The 25,732-nt window shown below is 39.7% G+C and overlaps 1 protein-coding gene across 10 annotated transcripts in view; it reads left to right on the forward strand.

The window, feature by feature from the left end:
* The window catches only part of FMN1 (formin 1), a 437,062-nt gene that overhangs the window by 254,115 nt on the left and 157,215 nt on the right, over positions 1-25,732 (forward strand). For 7 of the 10 annotated variants that reach the window (XM_081050121.1, XM_081050127.1, XM_081050126.1 and 4 more), the window contains 6 exons: positions 760-821; positions 2,712-2,800; positions 9,260-9,389; positions 10,891-11,037; positions 12,151-12,210; positions 17,501-17,621. The exons of 1 other annotated variant lie outside the window; for it this stretch is intronic. In XM_081050121.1, the coding sequence (XP_080906247.1) occupies positions 760-821; positions 2,712-2,800; positions 9,260-9,389; positions 10,891-11,037; positions 12,151-12,210; positions 17,501-17,621 (609 nt within the window). Of the gene's footprint in view, positions 1-759; positions 822-2,711; positions 2,801-4,986; positions 5,034-9,259; positions 9,390-10,890; positions 11,038-12,010; positions 12,038-12,132; positions 12,211-17,500; positions 17,622-25,732 lie in introns of those variants that run through there. 2 more of the 10 variants (XM_081050131.1, XM_081050123.1) reach the window with 2 other exon arrangements.

Here is a 25,732-nt window from a genome sequence, read left to right on the forward strand (position 1 = left end):
GAGCTGCCTATTTCAAACACTTTGATTGTCAAATCCATTAAGGCTTTAAAAACTCCACTTTTATATGCTGGTATATATGGGAAGGAATCTCTCTAGATGAAATTATAAGCATATTAGTTAACAGCTAAGCGACTTATTAAAGATACAGAACAACAAGTAGAATCCTAATAAAACCATGGGAATGAGAATTTGCCTTAAGACTGACTCATGGGAGGTTTCCATAATCTTAATTTGCCATTGATGCAATGATTGCTTTTTCTTGTCTTTTTAATCCAAACAAGATGTTTGCAGTGGCCATGGAAAGGTGCCTGAAATCACATGCCTGAATTCATTTAATTTGCCAACATTGTCTTTTTTTTCTCTTTCTTCCTGGTAATGGGCAAGAGTCAGTTCTGGTGCATTAGGTACTAAATCTCTTCAATTACCAGCCGGGAAGAAAGATTTAAAATTGGGCTTCCAATCCACAAACTGATTTAGTTTTAAAGCACGTACACTTCTCCTGTGGAGCCTAAATTAAACTGCAGAAAGGACTAGAGCTTGAGGAATTAAACCAGGCAGGGCCAAGGCTCAGGCCAGCAATAGCAACCATTTTGGTTTCTTTCACTGGGGACCCCCTAGTGCAAAAGGAAAGGGAGCAGCAACGAGCTGAAAGACACAACTTGTGTAAGAAAGTGCAATATTATATTGCTTAGAATATGTATGGGGGGGTCTAACCAAGCCCTGTATTTTTTCTTCTCTTTCTTTTTGGGTGCTCGGCAGCCATTTTCAACGTGGAGGACTCTGTGGTAGATCTGGAGACTCTGGCAGCCTTATATGAAAACGTGAGTACCGAAGAGACACAGCGCCAGTTTCCAGATTTCCATATCGTTCCCAACTAAAACAATTTCAAGGTCTAAAACATAGTTACATATGACTCCTTCCACCTAAAGAATTACTGAGCTATTCCTGTTCTCTGGCAGTAAGGACTTTGACATAGCATGAAAGAGATTAAGGCACAGAAACGCAAGCCCAAATACGAGCGGACATGAGACAAGCACTAGGTTCTGAACCCTACAGTGGTATCGGGGTTAGTAGGTCTCTTTGCACACCTGCAAGGGAGGGTGGTTCAAGGTGGAGACCACTTCTCCGTCAAGGAACCCAGCCCTGTGGCTTGCTGTCAGTTAATGAGATAAGCTACTGGTTCACGTTGGTGTATACCAATGTCTTCCTCTGAGGGATGGGAATGCTGATACCAGCTTGGATGATTGCTTTTAGTCCAAACGAGCTGATGGTGTTGAATGTGGAAAGTAACACAGCATGGTGGGTGTGTGTTTTGGATTTAGAGTCAGACAGTCTTAGGTTTACCCTTTTCTGCTGAGTGATTTGGGGCCTGTTAAACTCTTTATGCCGGTCTGGTCATCAGTACAATGGGAACTATAATGGGCTGTACCTGATTTTTTATGAGTATTAAGAGATAAGATATGTAGCAGTAGCAATGTATTTTGAAAATAAACCACACTGTACACATTTAATGTGGGTCTTTAAATTTGGGTTATATGAGGAAATAACCCACACAATTGGCAGGCGCTCTTGAGAAGATGACACGGGAGATCAAGAATTTCTATAATTTTGGACTGTTCTGGTTCACTGACTCTGTGAGGATTTGAAAATACATTGAACCAGATTCTCTTTACTGAAGAAATGGTATTTCCCAGGAAGCTGCCTGGAGCTCTGGAGGTTAGCGAGCTCAAAAATGATTCATTTCAATACTGAGTATCTTATAGATTATTTGTACAGGGCGATAAGCCAGCCGAGTGGGATTGCCGGTTCCCTCCACAATTTTATATCCTTTATGTACATCAGGAGCTGTTGAGCATGCATGGGTGAGAACTTCTCACATTTTTATCAGTAAGGCTTTCATTAATAGACAAGAAGTCATACAGATACCAGGTTATCGGGAGCTGGTGCTGCATTTCTTACGTTCCTGGAGGGCAGTGTGATATCACGGGAGAGAGATTCCAAGTCATTCCCTTTTAGCAGGTACTTAGTGTAAGCCTCAGTGGAATCATCTATAAAATGAGTATGCAGTCATTGATGTTGAAGAACTTTGTAAAAGGCAAAGTGCCTTCTAGATGTTTTTTGTTGTTACTATGGACCTAGGACTGTGCACATACTCGGTACTTGTCATCTTATAGTAGAGATAAGCTGCATACAACTCAAATAGTTGAATAAATTGAGAAAGTATGGGACCAAATCCCAAAATAAGCAGTACAGGCAAAATTAATTACAAAACTTAGAAAAAGAGAAGACGGTGACTGACTAGAAATAAAAAGTCAAGGGCCTGCATAAGTGAGGAAGGCTGTTGAGGGTCAGAAGGCAAATGCTAAGGACAGCTTGAGCCACATCTACTTACAGGCAAAGAGAGAGGACTCGAAGTTGGCAATCCAGTGTCCCGGCTTCTACCTTAGATGCAGCTAATGTCACTCGTTAGGACCATTCATATTAGCCAGTGGTTCTCAAACATTAGCGTGCTTCGGAATCGCTTGCAGGGCTTGCTGGTCCTCACCTCAAGTTTCCTAAGGCTGGGGTAGGGCCAGTAGTTTGCATTTCTAGCTAGTGACAGGTGGTACTGAAGCTCCCTGTCCAGAGGCCACACTTTAAGACACGTTGCTTTAGACAGATTCTCTTTGTTCATTTTGTTGTATTTTTTTTTTGTTTCTTTTTGAACACAGAGAGCCCAAGAGGATGAATTGATTAAAATAAGAAAGTATTACGAGACATCCAAAGAAGAAGAGTTGAAGCTGCTGGATAAACCTGAGCAGTAAGCATGCTAAAACACATTTCTTTTGGTCCAAAAGGAGGAGGGCAATCTCTATCATCCAGCCTCCCAGCTCTGAATAATCACCTCTAAGTTGTGCAATGAGCTAAGTCTCAGCTCCATCATTCCCGTGACCTATTGCATGCAGCAGGATGACCTAACTGCCCGGAAAAGCAGCCACGAGATTTGTGCTGCTGGATAGACTATGTCTCAACCCCTTTCCCCACCCCTCGTGATTCCCCTTTCTTGTTCTAGCAAGTTGTTAATTCTTCCTAGACTAAACATTCTGGCCAAAAGGGTAACTGAGGAAGGAAGAAGTCATTGCTCTGTTTAAGATTATGCTGATCAGTTAAAAAAAGTGATGTCAGAGTCACACCACTGCAACTGATTTTCCTAAATGTCGTATCCAGTAAACGTAGCCTGAATGCGCCAGGCTTTCCCAAATTTCCCCACCTGCTCTGCCTGGTTTGGACATGACTTTTTCATCCTCTCTTGGCGTGCGTTGTTCTCTCCATTCACTATCTAGAGTTGTTTGCTCTGTGGGGTGTTGTTCCACACCCTTTGAAAACCCAGAACTCTAACGTGCAACTAAGTGACTCATCCTCGGCTGGGCTCCTGGGGTCTGCAAACCACGGATAAGCTTCTGGGGCTCTGCAGACCCTCAGCCCCATCCAGCTTCACATGGCCCAAGACTCTTGTGAGAGTGTGAAATGGGTCCAGAGGGGACCGAGGACTCCTTTGCCTGTTGCTATCTTGGATGCTTCATGTCCAATGTAGGCCGCCCCTCTCAGCCTGGAGATGAGGCAAGGGGAGGAAACAAAAAGAAAATAGAGTGATGAAGCTTCAGGTAATAAGTGAGCCCTAGACTTATTCAGGGGCTGTAGCTTGTACTGAAAGCTACTTGCCTTGCCTTTGGGTATTCTAGAATGCCCCACTCCCCTTGGATGCCTGGGCATTCAGGCCCAGAAAAACATTCCCAAATGGCTGGACAAGGGATTTCTAGGTTTACTCAGTTATTGACAAACCTTAATAATAATTCTGGGAAACTTAGGTCCTTAGGTGAATTGTTCTCACACAGAGCATAGGTCAGGAATCCCCACCCCCACCCCAAAGTTATTTCATGAAGCCTAGGAATATTGTGAATCAATGCAAATGGGGTTCCATTGCCCTTTTGTTGTGTCAGCTTGAGCTATCCTCCTTAGCAACTCTCCATCATACGTCCGATTTTCTAACATAATAAATGAATCCCCATTAATATGCTAATCACTGAAAATTAAGTGACTAATGATGGAATATTTAGATACTGACAAGGCCATGGGGAATATTTGAAGACTTGTCTTAGCTTGGGCTGCTATAGCAAAGTACCATAAACTGAGTGACTTATAAACAACAGAAATTTATTTCTCACAGTCATGGAGGCGGGAAGTCTGAGACCAGGGTACCAGGATGGACAAATGCTGGTGAGAGCTCTTCCAGGTTCCAGACTGCCCACTTCTCTTTGTATTCTCACGTGGCAGAAAGCAAAGAGAGGAAGCAAGCTCTGTGTCTCTTCTAAGAACACAAATCCCACTCATGATGGCTTTACCCTCGTGACCTAATTACCTCTCAAAGACCCTACCTCCTAATACCATCACACTGGGGATTAGGATTTCAATTTAAGGATTTTGAGGGGACACAAACATTTCATCCTTAACAGGGACAAGAGGGCACATCAAGCTTTGGGTAATGCTACCTGTGCCTTATTGAGAAATGATACTCTAAGCCTAGAGTTGGCAAACTTTTCCTGCAGAGGACCAGATAGTAAGTATTTTAGGCTTTGTGGGCCATACAATCTGTTGGAACTAGTCAAGCCTGATGCTGTTTTGCAAAAGCAACCATAGACAATACATAAGCAAATGGGAGTGACTGTGCGCCAATAAAATTTTATTTATGGATACCAAAATTTGAATTTTATATCATTTTTACATGCCATGAAATGTTATCCTTCTATTGATTCTGTTTTCAATCTTTTAAAAATGTAAAAAACATTCTTAGTTGATGGGCCCTACAAAAACAGGTGGTGGGTCAAATTTGGCCTGTGGGCTATAATTTGCAGCCTGTGCTCTAAGCTATGGGAGTGGCCAACCCAGTGAAAGGAAGTCCTGCTACTGAAGTGTTCTTCTTTTCCTTTTGTGTTAATGCCTTTCTAGCATTATTTTTCAAGATTAATGGCCAGGACACAGAATAATGGTGGCAGGTAATTGACATATAACTTACTATTCCTGTTTTCTCTATTGATGATCTGGGTGGAAGAACATTTTTAAAGTTTGTAAATAGTCATTGTGATGGCCTCCTGAGCATGCTAAGTTACCTTCTGACAGCAACGAGGCCTGTGGTGTTGTCCTGGTGAGGTGATGTGCTTGGACTCTGTTGCTGGAGGGTGAGGAGCAAAGAGGTGGGGACTTCAGGCCTAAGTGAGTTTCACCTTTGCTTTTGACCTCCTGCACAGTGCCGCTTTTGTTTGATTTACGCCAGAGCCTGATTTTTTGGCAACTTATTTGCCATTAGCTCCAAGTTAGTTGACTATAAGCATGTTTTACGTACTGGAAAATATGCATCATTTATAGTTTCGGCATTACAATTTCCTAAGAACCCCATGGCGCCCAGCCCTATAAATCATAGCATGGAGAGGCCGGCCTCATCACTCACCTCATCAACTTTCTTACACCCTAGTGCCAGGTTTAGAAAGCCATTTCCCATAAAGGTGTCATCTGCCTGGAACCAGGCTGTCTGAGAGCCACTCCCTTCTGAGATGGCGGTCCACTCTTTACACTGTGCCTTGGGGTGGCGGTGACGTGAGGTGAGGCTCTATTGGGCTCGATTAGGCCTGCTGCAAGCTTTTTGTGGTCTAGAGTGAGGACACCATATACAGCCTATTGTGGAATGCTCCACTAGGGTCCCCACTGCCTTGGAATTCCCACAAGGAAGACACACTGATTTCTGAAATAAGGCTCTATGAGTGTACTCCTCTGTGGAAGAACACAGATTAAACAGGAAATGATGCTATGTACACAGCCTCTGTGTGCACACATACCTGAAATAATACCATTTGGGGGTTTAGGGTTTGATACACCAAATGTTAGTTCCTTAAAAGCAGGGGACCACATTACATCTTTCCACCTGTCCGCTCAGTTGCTGCTGTAGATGGGTAACCTACACAATGTGAGATACAAAACTTCTCTCCCATATACAGGCTGAAGTTGCAACCTTTCCTGGGAAAATAAGCCTGCACTGGGGAAAGGTCCCTAGCATGTGGCTTCTTTAGTGGGCATTTACTCCTCTTTAATTCTAGCCCTAGGGTATAAAATTAGACTAATTCAAAGGAAATCAGCCTATAAATATTTGTTAAGTCCCAAGGCCCAATGTCCAAGACCAAGAGTTCATCTCTCTGCCCTTATGGGCAGCGACTAAAACACAGTTGGGAGATAAGATGTTTATCAGACACTGTCTCACAACCTTTGAGGTTACTTATACTTCTGATACTTTCCCAGATAGATGGGAAAGGAGCCGTGGTGCTCTTCCTGAAGGCTTTGCTTGGTTATTTTTGGACAGAAAGTGACATAAAATTGTATTTTTGTTTTGCAAATTTGCTTCTTCATTATGTCGTGTCTTCACATTTCATCTGGTGTCCAAGCCCAAAACCTGTAAGTCATCCCGGATGCTACTTAAAATCCTTTGGGATTGGTCAGTTATTCTGGCTCTTGCTACCTTAGTTTTCTCATCCGTTTGCCCTCTGCATTCACACTGCAGGCCCTCTGACCTTCCCTCGGAGAATCATGTAGCTTCAATGTTATTGGTCTCTAAGGCTCCAATCTGCTCTCACCCCCAATCCATCGGCCCAACCACGACCATGGCGATTTCTAAAACAAAAAGCTGAAAGGATCACCTCTCTGTTTAAAATCCTTCATTCATTCATTTAGAAGTTTAAACTGTTTGGGAGGACCAAGTCCCATATTAGCATCTGACTCCTACCCACTTGCCCTATAAGTATCATTCAGCCTGTCTAGGTGCTGCAGTTTCTCACACATGCCCTGTAAGACACCAGAGAGCGCCGGGAAACTTCGGCTGACATGTCCCTCCAAGGCTCTGGCTTCGATGCCCTGTGGGTGGCTTCCATAGCTCTTACTACAGGCTCCATCACGGATAGTACACATCACACTCCACGGTAATGGTTGATTTATTTCTCAGGTTATCAAGTAGAAAGTGTATATAGTTTAAATGCTGCTCTAGGTCTTCGCATGGTGTCTGACACTGTAAATGCTTCATACATGTGTAAAGGACTGACTAAAATCAGTCCTGGTGAATGATGCTCCGATATTAACTTTCCGTGACACATTTCCCCCAGTTTTATCCAAAGTAGTATAAAATTCCTGAACTTCCTGCCCCGCCCCCCAACTCCCTCCCCCTGCCCTACCCAACTCTGGATATGTGTATCAGACCCCTCTCCATGCACAGGATGCTGGATCTTTAAGATTCTCTGTCAGCCTTCCCACTGCAAACCCTGATCCCAGACAGGCTTCAATCCCAGAGAGCCTTGCAGTTATAGTTTCCTGTCTCCAGGGTAACATAAGCTGGTGAGCCTATGGGCTGGTCTCCTCATATTGGTCTTAAACGTCCTGTTCTGAGACTAGTTACAACTAGTAATTGTTCACCTAGCATTTCCTCTTTTCCATCTATGTTTTTGTTGGTGAGTTGAGGTGTTGATCCTCACACCGTCTTCATGAATATGCTTCACTCACTGTGTTCATTGAAACTTGGAAGCATGCAGTGCTCTAGGGATCTGGGTCCTACCTATAGAATAGGGTCTCCTGGTCACATTTGGAAGGGGAGAAATGCACGGTGCTCACCCCCCACCCCCACCCCCCGTGGTATCTCTCAGCAGCATCTGAATAAATAAAACTCCCCAAGGACCAAATGCCCGCAGTCCCACAAGCGTTTTACTGATCATATTTGTAAAAACTGTTGATACTCTTGATTCCAATTGTAAACGAATCTATGGTTTAATAATAATTTTATGAAGAAACAATTTACATAAAAGTATAATTTTTTTCATCTTGTCCTAATTCAGAATTCCCGTGTTTCCACTTTTATATCCATGGTTTTCGTTATAACCATGCTAAAAACGAAGTTCATTGTTTTTGAACTTTAAAACAAAGGTGTGTTTTCTTTATGGGCATTCTTTGCTTCATCTCAGTGTCATTAAAAAAATAAAAAAGGATATGACCTGGTTTAGGATAACTAAGAAAAACAGCTGACAATTAGAATCTTATTGAAACCCAAATCTCCCTGAAATAAAGTCAAAGAAGCACAGAATATAGGCTAAGGAAATTTCTTTGGGTATGAAAAGAAGGAGGCTTCAGCTTTGCTCCTTTGTGAAAAAGCATTCTTGGGGAGAGATTGCAATATGCCATGTCAAAGTAATGATGTTATGAGTTAACCAAGATTTTCAGAAATATCAGGTAATAATCATTTCAACCCCAAAATAAATTTAATAGCTGTTAGTGGATTCTCTCCTTTTCTGAATTCATGTCCAACTCTTTCCACCCGTTTTAGTTTAAACCCCTTCCTCTGGTGATTGGCCTGGAGAGTACGTAGCTCTTCCAACTTAATTTTGCAAAGGGCATTGGTGCCCAACTGCTCAGACAGTAAGCTTCTGTGTGTAGGTTAGTACTCTCCCTTAGCTTTTAAGATCTGTCTTGCCATAGTTTTTAAGAAGCTTTAGACTTGTCCACTTAATGAGTGCCTGCTTTGTTCCAAGCATTGAGCTATGAGCTCTGTCTTTATAGGTAAGTTGATGTGGAAAAGTAAACAAATATCTGTAGAATAGGGGCATTATCGACTATTACCTAATTCACTGAGCAAAAAATAAAAGTAATGTCATTTCAATAAGAGACGTTTTATCACTTGTCTACAGACATTTGCCTCAAGTCTTCCCTTTACTCAGCCTGTGTAAATACATCAATAGAGAATGCTGAATTATGAAGGGAGTTTATTGTGCATTTGTTCTCGTACACTAAAGGTTAACACTTTTCATTTGGGTTTAGTCTCCTATCTGGGTAGCAGGAGATAGATAACTTGTTGTGGTTCTATATAATTGCATTAACTTTCTGTTCCTAAAGTAATTTATACACTGTGCATGTATTTACCATCATAGAAACCATCTTAAAACGTAGCTTTGTTGTCAACAGTAGAATATATTCCCTTGGAGTTGCTTAAGTCAGCTTATCTGATACCTTTTATTAATTATTTTGTGTGTGTGTGTGTGTGTGTTTCTCCAAGTTGTTTTTTTTAATATCCTTTTATTAATTCTTAAATTGACATTGTCAAATAAGGAATGCTCTCAAGTGGGTCTTTTTCAGCTTTTTTATTTTCCTTGTGCTTGATTGTATGAGAAGCTAGATGAGTCCTTTTTAATTTTTACAGATTTTTACACGAGTTAGCCCAGATCCCTAATTTTGCTGAGCGTGCCCAGTGCATCATCTTCAGAGCTGTCTTTTCCGAGAGTATCACCTCCTTGCATCGAAAGGTAGAGATCATCACACGAGCTTCTAAGGTATGTTGCTGACTAATTTAAAAAGATAACTTTGTCCTTATACGGAAATCAACCACAGTTCCTTTGTGAAAACGTTTTGGACTTAAGGGTATAAGTTTTTCTAAGTCTAGCTGTGAGGATTAGTCTGCCTCAGTGTGGGGATGTGTGTGTAAGCAGGTGAGGTGGGGGTGGGGGAGGGAGAGAGAAAAGAAGAGAAGGAAGGAGAAAGTGACATTTTTACAGATTTCTTCTCAAGTGTTCCAAATACCTTCCAACGTACTTACGGGCCACTGAAAACCAACCTAAATAGTATAGTTTTCCACTTCACTGTCTGGAGTGCAAAAGAGATTTTTGCCTTAGACCCATGAATTTGATCATCTGAAATGTGCCTACATAGTGAAATAAAAAGATTCTAGAGATTGGATGAAGGCAATAAATGATTATGATAATGAGTGATGGGCAAATAAATTTTTTGTTGGCTTTACCACACTGGTATCCATTATAAAATTAAATTCTAGCACTTGGGCTTTTTCTCACAAAGACCATGTCCTGAAGAACATGATAATCCTCTTCTTGAATATTGTAGTAGTTAGTTGCTTATCTGAAGGCATGATTTTCTTTTTCTTTCTAAAATATAAAAGATTTCAATAAATTTTACCGAAGTATACTATATACCCTGTAGTAGCACCCTAAAAGTTAGGAGCAGAAATTGGCCTAGAGCCACATTTGGCTTTCTTTTCCTTATAATAAAGGAAGGTAAAGTCAACTAAGACTACAGCGTGAGGAAAAAAGAATCAATTTGAAAATGTGTACTTGGAGCAAAAAGAAAGAGAGAGGAAAAACAAATGAGTTAGAGAGCTGAAGAAAGCACTAAACAGCTCGAAATTGTAAAAATTAATAGATATATCCACAAACACTTAATAAACATAGTCTCTGGCCTTGAAATGCATCATTATAGTTCACCTCTGAGGATTGTACCCAGGAATAAGGAAGAATAGACTTGCTATTATATCTACCCTACACTTACCTGTACTGTTTACATAAATGCACTGTGCATAAAAAATCGTCAAATAATATTAAACCCCTTTCTCCATAGAAGTCATCAAATGTGAAGCCTAACTATTACAACTCTCTTTTTTCAATTTATAAATACTCTAAAATAAGTAGTTAAAAAAATTAAAACTGGCTCAACTGGAAATATAGATACCAATATTTAATACTTAATATTAAAACATGCACAGTTTGTAAGTCACTGAAAGGATAGAAAATGATGGCTTTTAATATATATATATATATATATATATATATATATATATATATATTTATTTATTTATTTATATTTATATATTTATATATATATTTTAAGACACTCATGACTTATAAAGTATACTTTCCATTTCACCAACTGTTAACTGGATTGGTAAAAGAACAGCCTGTTGGGTACTCAATAAATATCCGTTGTTAGATAAACATAGATACATTTGGAATTCCACTTCCTAATAATTGATGTTTACCATCACAGGGCTTGCTGCACATGAAGAGTGTGAAGGATATTTTAGCTCTCATTCTGGCTTTTGGAAATTATATGAATGGAGGAAATAGGACTCGGGGACAAGCAGATGGATACAGCTTAGAAATTCTGCCCAAACTCAAGGACGTCAAAAGTCGGGTACTACGTATTTTTCATAATGAATGCCTATGATCTGCCATTGTTTTCCTTCTATACTTTTAATTTAAAAAAAGAAAAATATTTCGGATTGTTCCATTCATCTCTATCCTCCCTCCAACAAGATGTTTTTCCTTTGCTCTCTTTTGACTTTAGATTAAGATAGATACTTTTTTTTTTATGTTCGATCTTATGATCTTATGTTGATGACAAAATTCCCAATATTTGTTCACTCTAAAATAGACAGTTAGGTGTTGAACTGCATTGAGGGAATAAAACAGTATACAGTATTAGCCGTAGCACAAGGCTAGAATGTGTTTGAATTCAGTGTTGGATATTTGTAATGTACTGTTTCCTGAGCAGAGAGCAATGCTGAATCACCAATTGATCTGAGCATTGGAATGATTCTTTTGCCCACAACAATTGGGCTGGGCGTCTGCTGTCACACTCTCCCGAGCCTGATTATCATCTGGCTCCACACCCCTGCAGAGCTACCTCTTTAGAAACAACCAGCCCATACCTAGGCGTCCCGTGGGGGGCAAGGGGAGTAGAGAGAGGGGAAACACACAAGCAAATTAGAATTAGACCCATGTGAACAGAACTCAAAGGCTTCCTTGTGGGAGGACCTGCTTGCTCCTGGCCTCCCAGGGTCCTAAAGCGGCCTGGCATTCCTTTTAAGCTGTCCTGATTGTTTTTCATGCCCTTAAGAACACACATCTTTTGAAAGGTGGGAAGGGAGGGATGGTTTTCTGTTCTAGTCCCTGGTTCCTTTTAGCACTCTCCAGCCCCCTCCTGTCTTGGCTACATGCCAGAAAATGTTGAGACAATATTTTGTTTGTTTGTTTTAGCTCAGAGGTTTTATGGATTATCTGTTTGGGGTTGTTTTCCCCCCTCTAAAAAAGAATAGCGTATTGTCATTTCTTTGTATAGATGCCATTAAAAATGGATGGGACAAAGAAGAGAGAGGAAAAGTCTTGCCAGTCTCAAACAGTACTAGGACCAGGTATCACAAATTAAAAATATCAGGGTCACAAACTGAGATTTCAATTCTCATCTGTATAATACGGCAGAGTCTCATGTGAATGATTTTCATTTAAGCTTCTCTTTTAAACCTAGGATAATGGAATTAATCTGGTGGACTATGTCGTGAAATACTACCTGCGTTACTATGATCAGGTAAGAAATGGCATTATGTGGAAAACTACACAAAAGGGGTTTCAACTCTTACACATTGTTGGCATTCAGAAATTGGATGATGGATGGATGGATGATTTTCAAGTTCAACATAGAATTTGAGAGCTATTCAAGCCTCCTTGGTTTATAGATGGGAACACTGAAGCCAAGAGAGTTTAGTTGACTTTTGTAAAGAGAAGCATTATTCAGTGGCACAAATCTACTAACTTTCAATCCGCTATATAACACAGCTTCAGAGAGATCCGCAGTTATCTCAGTGCCTTCTGACCAGGTTGTGAGGGGCTCTGTGAACTCTATATCATTCAGTAATTGGTTGTATTTGAAACTAGATTCTGGGATGCCGACCAAAATTTAGGAAATTAATATTCAGTAATACGCCTAAACTTTATCAGTAGTGTTCATCTGTAAAGAAGTTGAAGATGTAGAATTTGAAATCCCTCCTCTTCTTAAATGACATTTGCAATTAGAAATAATGTCTCTGAGAAGCTACCTGAGCACAGATCTCTGTGTTTTATTCCTTCTCCTTCAATTGAGAACAAGGAGTCCTAACTTTGAGAAGAAAGAGGTACTGTTGTAAGTTGTTGAGTAATCTAGCAATCAATATGAATGGAAAAAGTCTCAGGAAAATGTCAGGACTCCTGTTTAACTATCCATGCAAGCAGAGTTTTTCTTAGTTTTCCTAGGTACCAAGGGAAGCAAAGTAATGACTCCAGGGCCTTATTTTTAAAAGGTCTTACAGTTTTATCCAGAAGAAAAGCTAAACACTGATGATGTCTATAGTCATCCTTCCTGCCCTTTTGGTGGGTTTATCTAATTATTCTCATTATGTCTATAACCAGGCTTCTCATGCCATCCCCCCGCCAACTCCCCCCCACCCCCCCCACACACACAAACTTCTTCTCTCTTTCTTCTGTTAAGTATTTTATAATGTTTGGTCATTTAGACATGAAGCTCGTGCTACTCTGATTTCTCTCTGTCCTTCAACTACATGGTCTCTCATGTTCTTCCCTGTTTCTTCATCCCAACTGACCCCAGCTCATTCAGGCTTTAAGATTGCTCATATAGCGAATTTCAATTGCTCCCCAGCTGGCCTCCCCACCTCTACTCACTCCCATTTTAGTCCATCCCACACCCTGTGGCCCGATTACATTTTCTATATAGATCTGCTCATTTCACATCACTTCTTTACTCAAAAATGAAATGGCTCCCCATTTTCAAGTGAATTAATACCCTATCCAATTTAAGTCCAGTCTTTTACAGCCATACTTTTATTACTTTCCCTCTACACACACTCTATGATTCAACTCAAGACTTGATGTTTTCCAAACACCCTGTGCTTTCTTACTGATGTGTTTTTCTCATCTGACATTCTCCCTAAATGGAACTATTCTTGTCCTTAGCCTTTTTAAAATTTCTTTTTTTTTTTATAATACTCTCTTAAAATAATAAAAGACCTTTTGGGGAAAAAAAAAACTCCAAAAGAATGAATGAATGAATGAGCAAACAAGCATGCCACCTAATACGTACGTAATGAGCTCTTCAGAATCAACAAGAAAAGCTCAACTTGTCCCTTCTCATTAAAAAAAAAAAAAAAGTGGCAAAATGAATCAAAGATATAAATTGCCAACTAGACATATAGAATTAGCAATGTAAATTGATCAAACCTTTCTCAGGCCTATCACATATGGTAGGCTGAGTTATTCTCTATTTAAGATCTCTAGGTCAGATGAGACCTATATCTAGTCTGTCCCAGAGTCACCAAACTATGTGTCCTCTAAAGAGCACCTTGAAAGAAATTCACGTAAAGATGTCATGTGTTTGTCAAGCTGTTTGCACAAGCTGTGCCTACTTACAGGGATACCTTGTTCTAATTCATGCAGATGTGTGCTATATGGGCTAGCAAGACTTTGACCTTTTTGTATCAAAAGCCCTAGAAATATGTATAATCTTTCTAGAGATTTTTATCCTAAGAGAAAAAAATTAGGACATGTATCACTATTTTATTTAAAATAATTTATAATAGCAAAATATTGCAAAAATTTTGGTAGATGTCCCCAAGATAGAAACTAAGGTCAAACTTTATTTCCCTGAAAATAAGACCGGGTCTTACATTAATTTTTTGCTCCAAAAGATGCATTAGGGCTTATGTTCAGGGGATGTCATCCTGAAAAATCATGTGAGGGCTTATTTTCCAGTTGGGTCTTATTTTCAGAGAAACACAATAGAGTCATAAAATGGAATAATACATTGCCATGGAAAGTATATAAGAGGACATTTAGTGACATTGGGAAATACTTTTGATCTGCTTTTAAATTACAAACGTGTTTCAAATAATGTATAGTATAATCTCAAATGTGTAAACATAAATGCACACAAACGCACAGAAAAACCTGGAAGGATATATATTAACATGTTTGATTATGTCTGGGTGGTAGGATTGTAAGATATTTTTTCAATTACTAAACATAATGAACATGTATCAATTTGGTAAAAGGGAAAAAAAGATATATAATAAAAAATAGTGTAATCTTTCATGGCCCTTCTTCCATGAAGGCTTTGCTCACTTCCTCGTGCTTTATTCCTTTGAAGGCTGGAACACTGTGTTTGAACAACTCTCTCATAGTAGGTTTTATTCTGTCTTGTCTATAGATATCAATGAGCAATTTCCTATCGTCCTGGCATTGCTCCCTGAGGTCCAGAATGCACTGCTATCTCTTTTTTAGTGTCTATAATGTAGGTGCCTGATAAATCCTTGCTGAGTGGCATCTACTATAAATATCGACAAGAATGTAGTAAGTAGCATCTGTAAAGAAGTAGTTGTGAAGAGGTGAAAGCTATTTTCTGGTGGAGTGGGGCAGGCATGTTGCAGTTCAGGCAGTGTGTATGTACCTGAAGTGCTGACAGAAGGTACCGATGAGGCAGAAGAATTATCTCAGAAGAATCTTCTGAGAATTGCTCTCAGAAGAATCTTGAGAGGTGACATTTCCAATCCAAGGTTCTAAACCCATGGTAAATCCACGATTTACCTCAGAGTGTCTGCCTTAACCAAGTCAGATGCATTGTGTAGGAAGCCTGTGATTTGCCTATGATATACGGCTCTCATTGAAAAGAACTGCACCCTGTGGAATCAACTTTGCAGAGGAAAAATGTTACCATTAGAATAGTTTCAAACTTGGAAATGGCCCCATTTAGGAAAAATAAGAAGTCAACATTTGTGTGGTACTCTCTCAGTTTTCACTGTACAAAATGCATTTCACTCAACAAGAGTGTAGAATTATGTGATTTATTAAACTACCCCCTCCCTCTAAGAGCATAAGTGATGATTTTTGTGGTTAGTGGTGATGAGCAATTAGCTGAAGAAAGGTGACTCCAGCTCCAAGTTTCTTTCCACTTATGCCAGGTTTTGGGTCCAAGTCTAGGTCTGTGAAGTTCAAAGAAACTCATCTAGAGCCATGTCTCTTGAACTCGAATTATACAACTTGCACAAGAGCTACTACCAGGCTGATTTGCTCAGCAGCATTTTCTCTTTTTCTACATTGAAAAAAAAAAAATGAAGCCAGTGCTGAGTCTGATAAAAAGTCTTGGACATTAGATATTATTCATGAGTTTTCCCAGTACATTACCATGGAGTTTTGTGGCAAGCATGTTACATGTTGTTCCATCTTGGCCCTCAGACCAGGGCACTGCTTTCATTGTTTTTAAAGTGGTGAAATAAGTATAGAAAGATGAAAAAAGTGCCTTGATTACATAAAATGTTGTTGTGATCTAATGAGGAAAACTACCTTCTCCTAGCATCCCAAGTGAAGTTTAAAGTCTTAAAGGAAGAGGAAGGGAATCACTGAAACCACAAGAAAATATGATGACAGGTTACAGGTCTCCTGCTAAAGGTACAGACTTCCCAGAGCAGTGTTTTAAAACCTCTCTGTAATGCTGCTGGACAAAGTTTATTTATATGCCAGAGAGAATATTTTATACTGAGAATAAGATGCAGTTTCTGCCTTCAAAGTGTTTATAGAGTCTAGTGGGGAAGACATACAGCTAACGTGGCAATTTGTAATTTAATGTTAGTAAGTGCAGTGATAATAGTAAATACAAGGGGCTCTTAGAAATACCCAGGAGTTGGTTGCTGGGACATAGGGGAAGTCTTTGAGGAAGTGATATCTATTCTGAGACTTGAAGGATGAGTAAGAACAAGGAGGTGTGAGGACATTCTGGGGAAAGGTTGGAAAGGGACAGTTTTGTATAAAAGTTGCACTGCAGCCCGTTCTATTATTTTATGAAAGTTTGGGGGAAGGAATTAGAGATAGGAGGAAGAGAGAAATAAGGCTGGACATGTAGACAGAGGCCAGATCATAAAGTGCCTTGTAAAGCAGTTTCAGAGTTTGGAACTAGTCCTAATGGCAGTAGGAAAGATGGAATGTGAAGGAAAGCTGGCAGAGCAGGCTATGTGGAGAGACCTGAAGACTGTCTGAGATATGCAAGATACAGAGCTTATATTAAACAACTCAGGGAGAAAGCAAGCTGGAATGGAAAAGAAATTTGAGGCTCATCTTATCTTTCAATGTGCCTGAAGGTTTTGTCCCTCAAGGTGTTTCTCAGCTCAGATACACTATTAGGTATAGTTCTGGAGCTTGTCAAAAACTATACCCAATCGTGCCTCAGGAAATATCTGCTAAGGCTAGCCAAACAACATTTGGAAAATGTTTACAAATATGTGTGCAGAATTCAGTCTCACACACACGTGTACACACATGCGCACGCACACGCACGCACACACATACACATACACAAGCTTTAAGCTTCAGGGGAAGGTAGGTAAAGGCATAAGGGAGATTAATTGTTTCTTCCATTACAGTGCCGCCTTATCCAGCACCTTCCATCTCACACCCATTGACGATGAGTTATCTAATCTAATTGCTACCATGTGAAACTCAAACAAGGACTTTAAATTTAAGTACTTTCATGTGTTCCTCCTATGCCCTTTTCCATGGAAGTAGAATGTCCAAGATCAGGACATAGCTGACAATTTTCCCTTTGATTCATGAGGCAAAATAGAACCTTGCCCAGGCCATCACCAATCTAAATGCCAGTAAGACCAAAATGACATTATGAAAGACATGGAAGCACTTCAAAGTAACCAGTCCGAGTTTAGGAATGGCAGAGGGGCATCGCTATGACTCTTCGTCAAACCTCCAACACAAGATGCTTTGGAATTTCACCTGGAAGGGACAGTTGAGAAGTATAATGTACTTTTGTTTACCGTATCTTTTAGGAAGCAGGAACAGAAAAGAGCGTTTTCCCCCTGCCTGAACCACAAGATTTCTTTCTGGCTTCCCAAGTCAAGTTTGAAGACCTCGTAAAAGACTTGAGAAAACTGAAGAGGCAACTAGAAGGTAACAGGAACTGTTCTATTATGATGATCATAGCTAAAAAATACCTTTTTTAATGACTGAAGAGGATTATTTATGTGTGGCTCATGGGATGAAATTGGTACAGAGTTCAGTTATGGTACTCTGCAGCCCTCATGAAACTTTCCACGGCTGAGCACTTTTTGGAGGCACTGTATTTACATATCCCTCTCCTTCGCTAGCTTTAATTAGTGCTTGTAGCTACGTCTTATTTTACATTTTCCAACGTATAATAGATATAATTTTAATAATAACAGCAACCTTTTATCGAATGCTTACTGTTGTGTCATGATTCTTAAAACAACCCTATACTAACTCCACTTTAAAGATGAGAAAAAATGAGGTTTAGAGTGGTTGTATTCACACAGCCAGTGAGAGGTGGATTTACTGAACTCTAATCAGGTCTATCTGATTAGGACTCATGTATTTTCTAAACTAGTTTTATTCTCTCTCTCTCTCTCTCTCTCTCTCTCTCTCTCTCTCTCTCTCTCTCACACACACACACACACACACACACACACGTGTATGTTCGCATCCCTATATATTTGGTTTATCTTTGAGTCTAACAATGATGGCAAGACCTATAGTAAACCTTCTATTCCAGTTTAATTTACATTTCTAATTATACAAAACAAAATGCCGAAAGCCCTTTTTGGCTGTTTCAGAAGGTGAAAATATGTCTCTCTTGGGCAGGAATTTTCCTTTGGCATTTCTAGAGTCTTGTGTTTTCACTGTGGAGACATCTCCTTGTCCAAAAATATAAATACTTGCGTTGGAGCTTGTATAACTCCAATTGAAGAGCTCTACGGAGGATTTAGGGAGCGTGTTAATGTGGAAATGGGGCCCAGAGTGCCAAAGGGAGAGCTTGAGGAAATGAAGAGCTTGAACCAGGAATATTTTTACACTAAGACATAAAATAAACATTTTAAAAATGTTTATTGTGAAAGAGTGCTCAGAAACCTAAGTCTTAGACAGAGAACAGTTTGGAAATGGAAGTAAAGTGGGAAAGATCTGCTCCTAGTGGCAGGAAAAGCCATTTATTTTTACTTTGGGCATAAAACTTGCTTAAATAAGGATAGTGGTTACAAGTGAATATTTTTACCTTGTAAATTATTTTTAAAGGAACATGTGGATTTTTTCCCCTCCTGTTGATGTGGTAGAGAGCATGAATTCAACCAAATGAATGCTTTGTCCAGGAATGTGATATGTGAACTTACGGTTATTCTTATCCCTTTCTTAAAAAAAAAAAAAAAAAAAAAGACAGTTTTATCCTTGTCTAGCAGGAGCTTGATTCTTATTGTAATAAAGCAGAGTAAGCCATCATGTAGCAGTTTTTTCTGTCCCTTTCCAGTGGCAGAGTTAGGGCCCAGACCAGTCCTCCCAATGGCTGCAAGATGAGCAGTGGCAGCAAATACCCATGTTTGTTCACACCGTGGTTATCCCTAAATTCCCATCTCCTCATCTCTTGGCCCTTGTAAACCCTTGGCCTTGCCCTCTCCTGTAGCCTTTTGAGCAGAAACCTGATCTATGTTTGATCTTTCCTCTTCTCCTGCCTTCCTTCCAGGAGCTTCCTCTTTCAGGCATCCTGGCTCGGCCACCTCCCTTTGGCGTGCCTGTGTTTGATGATAAATGAGAAAGGGATGAGAAGACTGATAGGAGGACAGGGGACAACCGGGGGTTCCCCTAGAGCTTCCCACTGTGATATACCTTATTTTCTCTAAGGAGATCCTAGGAGTCATTCCAGACCTCTCAGTACTAAACTAACACTTTCCTCTGTCAAGTTTAAGAAAATGTCAGATCTTCTGAAGGAAAACTGAATCTCCCCTCCATTATTTTTTTTCTTTGTATTGGACTTCACCAAAAGACACGAAGTACCATAAAAGCAAATGAGGGGACTGGAACGCCCCCACACACATTGAATATTTAAACAAAAATGCACTGCTAATCTTTAGGGATGCCAGTGTTTTTAACACATGAAAGGTACCTAGTAAATATTTAAAGAAAATACAGACCATTGGTTCTCTAATGAATTTCTTTTTCTTCTAAATACCATCTGGCAAGATGGCCAGAGTCGTGGCGGTCCGTTTCATCTCACATTCCCATTCAGGTTTCACCTCCTTTTCCATAAGGCCTTGGTGTGAGCCTAGATTGAATGTTTAATTGAAGAGGACATAATTTTCACACATACAGCAAAGATTTGATGAGGCTTTGAGGTTTATTGTAGCCATTAAAATGTCGTGGCTGCTGGCAAAACCCCAGAAAATGTCTAAAGCTAAACCAGATGTGATTAGCAAATTTCAAGAAGTCTCAGGCCCCAGTTCTCCCAGCAAGCAACGCCCTTTCGAAGAAAATTATTTTGAGTAGCATGAACCACGCCTTAAAAAATACAATGTTCATTAAACTGTGGTTGTTGGTTGTATGAATGTCACTGATACGAGTAGAGGTTGTCAATAGCATCTTTCATAAGGACAAGAACTTTGAATAGCACGTTTACGTAGGTAAAACGTGCAGCAAGGATAATAGTACCAATTACAATGTGTTGTGTGATTATCGTCTATGAGGTGCTTGACATGTATCATTTCTTGTCATCCTTACAATGACCCTATGAAGCAGATGTCATTACTGATCTTTCACAAGAAGAGAAAACTGATCTTTATGGACTCACGTACCTTGCCAAGTTATTTCACAGGTGATGACCTAGCCACATTTTGAAACTAGGTATGACTCTAAGCCATGTGCTCATGACATATCCTGCCTGTAGCCAGAAGTCCTCATGTCAGAGATCAAAATAGAAAGATATGTCGTCAAGGTATAACGCCTCATGAGATACAAGTGACAGAAAGAAAGTCACTGAATGTGGGTGCGTGAGTGCAAGTGTATACACACACACACACACACATTCTCTCTCTCTCTCTCTCTCTCTCTCTCTCTCTCTCTCTCGCTCTCTCTCTCCTAGAACCACGTATATAAACCCTCAGATCAGAGAGACAGGAGAGAACTTACTTTGGGTTGGGGGTACGGAAGGGGAGGATATTAGGAGAGATGTGTTGTAAAAGTGAGTAGACATAGTGTTGCATAAACATAAGACCCCAGGCTTTGGAATCAGACATGTATTTTCTACTGCTTTGGCAAAAGCAGGATCTTGTTGAGTGATGTAACCGTAGAAGGTATTCATCCTCTGACCTGTGAAATGAGATGATTATAGCACCTACGTCATAGGAGATAATGAATGCACGTTCCCTTAATAAGGAAAGCTTTAATAAAACTCACTAGGAATATATACCTTTTGCTGGAAAATGCACACTTAGTAGAATCAGGCACATATTGTCAAGAGGCCAACTGGCTGGGCTTGTGGAGAATCTAATTCCCAGGGCACTCATGCTGTCTTCTGTACATTGTGGAGACAGAACGAGTTCTTGGTGCTTGGGAACGTGTTCCATATTTTTACTGTTTTACATCCCTAAATGAGATTATAATTTTGATTTCCTTAATACTGTGATATTGTCAGTAATAGTTGGGGGAAAAGCCAGCAAGCAGTAGGAATAATTTCTCTCTTTATTATCCCTCAACCTTGTTTACTGGCCAAAATTCCGAAGGTATACTTACGAGCCCACGCGTGGCAAGCAGAAAAAACGGCTCCCAAAGATATCAGTGAATACCTTACCTTACATGACAAAAAGGGACTTTGCTGACATGGAGACAGGGAGATTATCCTGGACTAGCCAAGTGGTCCTAATCTAATTCCATGAATCTTTGAAAATAAATCTTTAAAAGCTGCGAACTTTCCTTGTCTACGGTCACTGGGAGATAGTGCAGTAGAATGATCAGAGAGATGCATTGTTGCTGGCTTTAGAAATGGAAGAAGTGGGCAATGAACCGAGGAATGTGGGAAGCCTCAAAAACTGGAAAAGACAAGGAGTAGCTTCATGCGAGAGCCTCCAGAAGGGAAGGCAGACCTGTCACCACTTTGATTTCAGCCCAGTGAGATCCATGTCAGACTTCTATAGGTAATATATTTGTGTTATTGAAAGCCACTTAAGTCTGTGATAATTTGTTATGTAAGACTAGGAAACAAACACACCATGCAATGTATCCTCTCTGATTGTGCCAGTTCATACCAGACACACACACACACCATTGCTAAGGCCGTAAATGTAGGATTTTCCAAGGTATTCACCAGGATTTCTCACCTTAAAACTTACAATATTATCATTTTTTTCTTTCACTGAATACTTAATATTATGTTGCAGAACATGCATTCTGTGAAATGTAGTTTAAGAAGTGATGTTTATATTACTATCAATTTTTTAATATAAAGCCACAATTGGTTAAGTCATCATTACTAGATGACCTTAACAAGAGGAGCTGTGATGAATAATTATGGCCTTTGCCCTTTAATATCGCTCTTAATATCATCTGGCTACACTGTCCTTACGGTTGGTTATCCATGCAAACAGAGTGAGTCAAATCCTCTCTTGATGTATTGATGCCTGAAAGGCAAAACAAATAACATTAGTATTATTCAAAATTACTCTAATGTCACCACCCACAAATCCACATTTGTTTGACATGATCCTGTGATAGTATTTTATTATGAAAAATTCATTCTGGCTATGAAAGTAGGAAGGTTAATTCATTTTTTTGGTGAAAAATAAGACAGGAACTCTTCAAATAGGTGTTGAGAAGTCAACTTATTCTGAAAAGTTTAAGAATAAAAATAAATTGCCCATATTAGCTAACAACAGTTACTTAGTATCCCCTGTCATTGAGGGTGGGCTATTTAATCAACTAGTTATGTACTAAATCTTGCCTTGAAAATGATGCATTATTAGCTCTGTTATTATACATATAAATCGGGAAAATGTAATTAGCAGTTAACCCTCGGTATAAGACATTCAAACTTGTTTGAGAAGGTTGGCCAAGATGCAAGTTTGTGTGTGTTTTAAGATAATTCTGATGATGTCCTCTTCTCTAAATATTTAAGACTATATATTTGAACGTGCCCTTTCTTATGTACCATTTAGAAATATTTGGGAATATACACTTATACAGTTTTGGAAAGACAAGAGTCTCTGTTAACTTTTTTTTGGTATCTGTTACCACCCTAGGAATATTTATCCAATAAATGTTTATCCTAAAATGTTAACTCTTTAAGGCTTCTCTAAATGAGATGTTGTGTGGAATCCATAGTCCAGGCATTCAATAAATGTTAAAATCTTCATTCGAAGTTTGAATAGTAATAATATTTCTAAACTAACTTTGCATTGAAGTATATCCATTACATCTTTAGATATTTTCAGTCTTGATGTCCTTATTGTAATGGAGTGACCAGTCGCCCAGAACCATCCAGATGAACCTCTGTTTTGTACATTACTCGTACTGGAACATTCTGTTCAAAATGTAAATGACAGGAGGATATAAATTCATACATACATGAAAAGTAATAGTTCAAGAAAGAGCGTTTTTTGTTGTAGGTTTTTTGGGGGGTTTTTTTGGTAGATTTTCTAAACTGTAGTCAACTTGTCTTCCAAAAGAAGATGGCAGATTTAATCCATGTGTCTCCACTCCCTTCTAAAGGCCCACCAAAAAAATTAACACGTTATTTAGAGGCATACAATCAATACCAACACAATCAGCTAAAAGAGAAGGAATTAGGGAGGGAAACAGACACACACCTACACATGTAAAAACAGGAAATGAGAACATGGTTACATGGTAGTTTCTCATGACCCTTGACAGAGACTAGTGTAGTGGTAATAGTTTGACTACTTGGATTTCCATAGGAAATTTTTACAATTAAAACTAGGTTAAAAACATTAGTTATAGTCAACTCTCAATTATAGGTAGGTAGATTAGTGAGGTTAAGGATTAGCCATAGTTTTTAAAAAGGTAATAAAACATTATTTTAATATTAATCACTGTGAGTCAGCTATACTTTGTACAGGGTGGAAAACCTTTCCTTTGGAAACTACATAGTAAGCAATAGACTACCTTATTGTTTCTCCTGAAAGGTGGAAACAGTCCTCTCCTTGCCATTTAGCTCACTAAAGTGTCTGGGCAAATACATTGCTGAGATAACATTAGGGAGGTGCTGACTGGGCAGTTGTGTGGGGCGGGGTTTGAGACTGAGCACTGATGGCATCCAAAAGGGATGCTGCCTGATGGAGAGTTGGTGTCCCCAGGAGTGGAGGAAGGGCAGGAAGACTAGTTAACAGAACTTCATCTTACCCTTGGCCGCTTCTGTGGTTTTTTTTCATTTTGATTTGGGTTTATGTGTGGTGTTCTGCCTTCATCCTATTATAGCAGCTCATTAAGACTTGATTGTAAGAAAGGAGGAGAAATGCTGATAACTGGTGTAACTGATCTGCTGATGGATTTTCAAGTTTGTGACATCGAGGGTAGGGGGGAAGGACCTTGTCCCAGCTCCACTGTCCAGATCTTTAGTGCAAGTTCACCTCACCACCATCCTGACTCTGTCTTGCAGCCATGTTGGCTCCCCCTCAGCCAATAAACTATGTATCTTCCACCACTTGGATGGAAGTATGGCCTTTGGTGGGCTAAGTCAGTCAGTACTTGAACCCAAAACAGAATTTAAGAAAAGTGATTGCTGGGGTGGCCGGTTAGCTCAGTTGGTTAGAGCGCGGTGCTAATAACACCAAGGTTGCCAGTTCAATCCCTGCATGGGCCACTGTGAGCTGTGCCCACCTTACAAAAAGAAACGTGATTGCCGATTGATACTATCTCAGGAAGCAAAGGAAATGATTTAAAGGAAGTCCATAATGGCTGTTCCTTTGAATTTGTAATAGACAGTCAGGGGCCTACCAAGCAGTGGGGGTAGGGGTACGGGGCTGCAGTGGCTCATTCTGCCCCCAGTATGTGCAACGTGGGGATACACTTAGAGTTGGCCAGATTTATCACATAAAATACAGGAGGCCCAGTTAAATCTGAATTTCAGATAAACAAGACTTTTTGACCGTAACTATGTCTTAAATATTGCACGGGACACAACTTACACTAAAAAAGTTATTCCTTGTTTATCTCAAATTCAAATTGAACTTGGTGTCCTGTCTTTTATCTGGCATGTCTGTAGAGAATTTAAAAGCATTAATAAAATCTACTAAAAGTTGCTTCCCTTTTTATTACCATTATGCACTGGCAATTCTAAACAAACTCAGGGATAAAATCCTCCTCCCTGCAAGGGTGGACAGTGGACATGGGTGCAGTAAATATACTCAAAGGCTCAGCGCATGTCCATTTCCACCATCACTAATAACAATAGTTACCATTTAATGAGTACTTACTAAATACCAGCAAATTTGCCTACATCGTTTCTATTTGTTAGAACTACTTCAAAATAAGTATCACCTGCATTTTCGTAGTAAGGAAGTTGAAGCAACTTTACACTGATGACAAAGGTGGCTTTGAAGCACATTTACCTGATCACAAAGCTTGTACTCTTTCCACTGTGTCATGCACTATTGTTTTTCTGCTTGTAGGCCCACCCCTCAAGCACTAACTATATGACCTAGAATGATAAAGTTTGAAGAATAAGCCCCACTTAATTCTCTAGTTCATCTTCTAAAGGGGCTGCAGATAATTGGATGGAATTTAGGCCCTTTTTTCTCTCTACCCATTACCACTCAACTAATTTACATGTTGTAATCTCTATCCACCTGTGACCTGCCTGTCAATCTCTTTTGGTTTCTCCAATCCACTCATTCTCTTCCTCTCTCTCCGACAGGTACGTACCCTGTGTTATATCCCTTCATAACCCAAAACATAAGCAAACTGGTTTGACATGGTTAGTCAGAGAAACAGCAGACCACTACTGGGCCACTTCAAGGCAATACGCATGGTTTTGATTCCTTTGTTGTCTCTTCCATCTGTACAAGTTACATGTAATGGGTTTCTGACATAGATGAGAAGTTATGGGAACCTTCCAGGACTTGTCAAGTCACACAGCAGAGCAGACTGTTGCTTCTGTGCTCGCGACCAGCCCTGACTTGCAGGATGAGTGACTTCTACTACCTAGCATTATCCGAAGGCTTCTCTCCATGAGAGTATGTATTCTTCAAGAGAGAAAGAGAAAAATTAGA

Source organism: Rhinolophus hipposideros (genome assembly GCF_964194185.1).
Source record: "Rhinolophus hipposideros genome assembly, chromosome: 5".
NCBI lineage: Eukaryota > Metazoa > Chordata > Mammalia > Chiroptera > Rhinolophidae > Rhinolophus > Rhinolophus hipposideros.